Genomic DNA, 5,963 nt, shown 5'->3' on the forward strand with positions numbered 1-5,963 from the left:
ATTACATGTAAAAAAAAGTTGTTTAGTATGTGATAAAGAATTAGACTTGGAGCAAATGCAAAGTGTTTTGTTTTGTAATTTAAAGAGTTGGTCTAATTTTGTTGTTGCTGTCCTAACCCATGGACATAATTGTTGGTGTTTGTTTGTTACAGTACCCAATACCAAATTACAGTACGATAAATAAGGAAGAACCATTGTGTTTAAAGAAAATAAAATGTTAGATGGTAAGCTATGCTGGAGTACGCCTACAATAGTGAATACAATCCAATCAAAACAATTTTATTGAACAGGTTTTTTAAGTATTACATTAAATATTGATTATAATTACATCCTCCAGATAGTCCATTACTCAGAACAGGGGTCACCTGTCTCTTATACACATCTAGATGTGTATAAGAGACAGCATCTCTATCAGCGCTGCATTCTTTCGGATCGACGATTCGAAAAAGTAACTAAGTCCGAAAGTGTATGTACTGCGCATGACTGGACTACACAGGCAAAGCTCCCCAGTGGAAAAAACAAAAAGGATTTAAAATGTATGGCTCACATGGCTCGCTGGCTCGCGCATTGGCTCGCATGACTCGCTAGATCGCACTTTGTCACGACTCCAGAGGAGTACCCTTTTTAAAAAAACACAGGTAAACGTACACAGAGGCACGCAGATAAAGAAAGCACTTTGTCAATAAACAGTGTATGTGCCCCCCCCCCATCCCCCTCTTCTGCATTCACCCCTGGAATCCATGTAAAGAGACAAAGGAATTTATTTATTAAGAACGGACACGTTCTCTGTGATATCATGCTGTTTGAGTCAGGTGTACATCACGCACTCATGCTTAGTGGATTCGCATGTCTAATTCAAATTATATCTTAACATTTCAGTTATTTACTACCAAGATGTCAGACGATCAGGTACGCGTAATGTTATGGATGGTTCCACGCAGTCTTGCAACGGCAGTTCTGAGGTCCATGTCCAATCTTGACAACGTCAAACTTATCAACGAGCCATTCGTCTGCGCGGCGTCTCTAGGCCCTGATCGCGTGACAAGTTGGAATGATGAAGCCATCAAAATCCTCGACAAGACCCTGGAGTCTTTGGATGAAGACGCTGGTGACCATAAGCAGTACACTTTCAGTTGGGTGAAAGAATCTCTGTTAGAAGCTCCTTATACAGGAAAGGATGTGGTATTTTGTAAAGACACTTCGGCTTCTCTTGTAGGAAAACTTGATTGTATTCCAAAAGGCTATCGTCACACCTTCATCATACGTCACCCAAACAAGGTTTACAAGTCATGGAAGGATGTTGTGACCAAATTAGCAGCTGGTGAACAGGAATCCCTAGGTCTAGACACCATGTTGAAAATGTCTGGCGCTGAGGGATATGGTTACGAGGAGCATTATAAATTATATGAGCATGTTATATCGATGGGGATTGAAACTGATCCTGTTATCATTGACGCAGACGACCTACAAACCAACCCGGAAGGAACGCTTCGAAAGTACTGCGAGGCTGTCGGCATCAAATACTCTGACAAACTTTTGTCGTGGGCAGCCAATCAAGATGCGGCCGAGGATTGGTCGATGGCCAAACTTCAGCTAAAGGGTCACAAGTTGGTGGGTACATACACAGCAGCGTTTGAGAGTGTAGGCTTCAAAAAAGCCGACAAGATAGACCCACCAGCCCGCTCCGAGCTTTCAGATGATATATTGAAATGCGTGGATTATGCAATGCCTTTCTACGAGAAAATGCTTGCCAAAAAATTATCTCCATAGATAACAGTATCCATTTTGTACGAATTTCCTGCACTTAATAAATTAAGTGTTGCATGTGTTATGTATCCAAAATAATACTATCATATTATGAATATTCATGTTTGCCATTATGAAAGCATTATATTGTTAAAAATACGTTTGTATCAATAAATAGTGAAACTGAAATGCTAATGATTAATATACAAACAAAGATCATGCATGACATATCGTTTTAATGAGGCATAGAATAACCTAAGCTAGAATATAAAGTAATTTCATTTTTATAATTTAAAATATTATATATCTAAATGCTATGTTTAATTCTGGCTGGATTTTTTTTCATTATCTAGCAGTTTTTCATTAATTATAAAAAAAAATCCAAAATTGTATAAAACTTATCTTTGAAGAATTGTTATTATTTTACTTTGTGTTATTTTCAATATGTGCAATATTACATTATTTTGCTTTAAATAATTATGGGTCTGAATAGGCCTACAGTAAAAAATAGTAGAATCTATCAATTTTGAAGCGCGCCCGTTGTAAATGGCTTGTCAAAAGGTTATCTATATTGTACTTTGAAAATATATAATGCGATTTCACGGCCGTAAGGAGAGCCTCGGGACGCATTTGTGATTTTCAAATAGATGGACTTTGATAATTGTGACTAAAATGATATGCGTTTCCTGGTGCCAAATAAGGTCAAAGGCAATATACTAAACCGTTAAAAGCATGTTATTGAAATTTAATTGTTCGGAGCTTCTTAAATTAAAGGTATCTAATTAGCTGACTCGTTGTTTTATTAGATGAGTTACTGTGGTTGACTGATTTTCAATTGATTTATTAGATGACGAATTGGGTATGTTTTAGTACGAGAGCAAACCTCATTTGATATCTTTCACGACTTTCTTACGACTACCGTCCGACGAATGTTCGCAAGAATCGGAGTGCATATGGCAGGATGTGGCCGTTATAGAGCCACTTAGCGAAAACTTACCAGCTGGATAATCGGGCTTTATATGCCATTAGTTGATTTAAATAAATTCCTAGAAGACAGGATAAATTAGTCTAAAGTAGTTTTCTTCGTTCACTTAAACCAAAGTACTACCCGCTGAGGATAAGTTATGCCTAAGCATCTTGTTATTCAACGCAAATTCATTTGTCAGTGTTCTTGTCCATTTGTTTAAATTTATTACATTTGGGCTAATACTTTTGGCCTTGTTTTGCGTAATAGCGAAAACTATACGAAACGAATTATACTGGAACATATATATATATATATATATCTGTCTCTTATACACATCTAGATGTGTATAAGAGACAGGGATATATATATATATATGCACAAAACGATATATATATATATATTTATATTATAAATTTGTCAAAACTGCCTTATATTTTTTCTCATTTTGGACAGCGCCACCAACGAACGAGTTAATTTTGAACGAAGTTATTCCACGGTCTTAGTCGCCTCATGCATAATATAAACTCATTAGCCGTCACGCTACACTGAGTTCGTTCATGAATATTTATATTCGTCTTGATGTCCAGCAACAAATCTAGGCCAGCTTATTAGGCCTAGATGTGGTCTCTTTCTCGTACCGTAGGCTTTTCTAGGTTTGGCTTGCACTACCTCTAACTCTGAATATACTACTAGGCCTACATTGACGTCCCCTAAGCCTAGGACTAATTCCTCTTCCTCTTGTTTACTCATTTTCTCTTTCACATCCAAACCTTTCTCGTCAACGGTATTATCTACACGGCAAATCTTTTGAGCAACAAAATACTAACCTAGGCTAGACCCGATGGCACCGCACTTGCCTATTATAGAAATAATAATAATAATAAAAATGTGCAGTTTGCCGAGAAGTTCCAGTTGATTATAAATATTCATGACAGTTAATAAGTTTACATTATGCATGAGGCGACTGAGACCGAGGAAGAAGAGACTACCGTTTTGAACAAAGATTTTATAAGAGGCCAATTTGGAGACATGGTATAAGGGGGAAAAGCAAGAAATAGAAATAGAGTGTGGGACTCCAAATAAACTCGGTTTGGCGCGCAATAAAAGGATTATATTTTACCATTCACTGAGTAGCCAAAATTTAGGGCCTGGAACCCAGGCTAGCTCGTTTTACAGTACCTGAACATTACCATAAATGTTCACAGAATAGGCAGTTTTCGCCGCACAACGTTAACCTTAACTTTAACGTTAGTACCCAACATGCAGCGCGATAGCTCCGCCCCTTTTGTAAACAAATCGAAATACGCATGCGCAAACCCGTAACTAACGTACGTCGAGCACGTACAATCCTGAAATTAACGTACTCCGCAACGCAAGATGAATAAATTATGACGTCATCCGTTAACGTTAAGGTTACCGTCGTGCGGCGAAAACTTCCTAATTTCAGGATTGTACGGTACGTGTTTACGTACGTTAGTTACGGGTTTGCGCATGCGTATTTCGATTTGTTTACAAAAGGGGAGGAGCTATCGCACTGCATGTTGGGTATAACGTTAGGTTAACGTCGTGCAGCGAAAACTACCTATTAATGTATATGTTTGCCCTCTAATTTTAGACCACATTTGAGATTGGAAAATTTAGGGTAATCTTGGGGTTCAATCGATTAGAAAATAGGGGATATATTTGTAATTGAATATATCAGTTGGTATCAAAATTAGAGTGGTTTCGAATTGGAAGGCTGCATTCGTATTCATCTATGATTAAAATAGTACAAATCCTATCATGCGCTTAATTAATAAACTATTTATTTAAAGAAACGTTTAACGTCAACAAGGGCTTTATACTTATAAAATAAAACCGTTATTACTTACCCTTTACTAAAATACAAACAGATAGTTTTAATTCGGGCACTCCCTGTACGAACGACGGTCATGACTGTTGTACAACGACTCCAACTATGTTGCCTGTGGGCGCTTCCTGTATACGACGCGACGTCGTCTGCTGATTGTCAGTAGCAGTCTGAACGGATCGTTATTTAAAACGATCCGTTGCGCGCGCGCCGTCGTGTTGCGTTGTTCTCCATAGAATCGCAACGGCCGGCAACTGTCGGGCGCTGTTATCAGGCAAAGACAATATTTCATTATTCTAATTTCTAATAGGAAGTTAATGATTTTTAGCATTATTATTTTAAAGCATAAAAAATCCCAAAGAGTAAAATGACGAATCATATTAAGGACGAATCTCGGTAGGGTAACGAGAAAATGAATAATAGTATTAGCTCCAGAACAAACAAATTTGCACTCTTTCCTTTAAATAAATCCGATTAGAAGGAATGCCGTAATTGATGAGTATTTAAATAGTACATTAAAGACGCATCATATGGTTTTGAGTTTTATATTTGTGTAAATTTAATCGCAATTTTACTACATTAATAATCTAATGACAAGGAGTTCTAAATCTTCACACGGAGCTTTTGAGATCTCTACAATGAATAAAGAATATATATATATCGAGAGTCAAGACTATAAGCACTCTGGACTGAAGTCGTCGCATTCGCAGATTGCGCAGATTAGAGAATACCGGTAAATAAAGCTCAGTTTCCATACGATCGCTACACAGTCGATACAGCGTTTCACAATCCTTGCACTGCGTAGCTGTCCCCGACGCAATCCGGAACGCTCCCTTATTCAACTGACCAATCAGCGTCGCCAAAGGAGTCGGCGATATGCGTATATGTGTGTGTGTGGGGGTGTATGTGTGGGAGGTGTGTGTGTATGTATTTATATTTATAAAAGAAACAATAGTCAGCCATTATGGACTGACCCTGTGCTGTGCTGTGTACATATGTTTATACATGAAATCTAAAAATAAATATGGGTGTAATTCCCACGAAGGTTAAGGATGTATTGTCACTTGCTAATGTCAAAAAATCATAAAAAAATAATTTTGAAATAAACTTGCTCATATTGCAATAGCATACAAATTATTAACTTGTGCATAAAAATTATTGAATTTTAAAAATGTGTACCATGATTTTTAAACCAAAAAATTATAATTTTTTTTATTTGTTTTGGTTGTCTTTTTTTTACAAAAAGTAAAATAAAATGGTACCAAAAAGAGAAAGAAACAAAGGTAAGTGAAATCCCACAAAAGAAATAAAAAAGAATATACGTACAAACACGAATTTACAATGAAAAAGAAAAGGAAACGGATAAAGGAACGGACCAATTAAATTAACATAGAACCTTGG

General features: G+C 36.9%; 1 protein-coding gene across 2 annotated transcripts in view; it reads left to right on the top strand.

The window, feature by feature from the left end:
• LOC117103492 (branched-chain-amino-acid aminotransferase-like protein 2) overlaps positions 1 to 2,536 on the top strand; it is an 8,758-nt gene extending 6,222 nt beyond the window's left edge. For both annotated transcript variants that reach the window (XM_033244042.1, XM_033244041.1), the window contains exon 2: positions 880 to 2,536. In XM_033244042.1, coding sequence (XP_033099933.1) covers positions 895 to 1,770 — 876 coding nt within the window. In that variant the 5' untranslated portion in view covers positions 880 to 894 and the 3' untranslated portion in view covers positions 1,771 to 2,536. The remainder of the gene's footprint in view (positions 1 to 879) is intronic.
• The last annotated feature ends 3,427 nt before the right edge of the window (positions 2,537 to 5,963 follow it).

This window comes from Anneissia japonica, unplaced genomic scaffold (genome assembly GCF_011630105.1).
Source record: "Anneissia japonica isolate Jap-2015-1 unplaced genomic scaffold, ASM1163010v1 scaffold284888_len31050_cov147, whole genome shotgun sequence".
NCBI lineage: Eukaryota > Metazoa > Echinodermata > Crinoidea > Comatulida > Comatulidae > Anneissia > Anneissia japonica.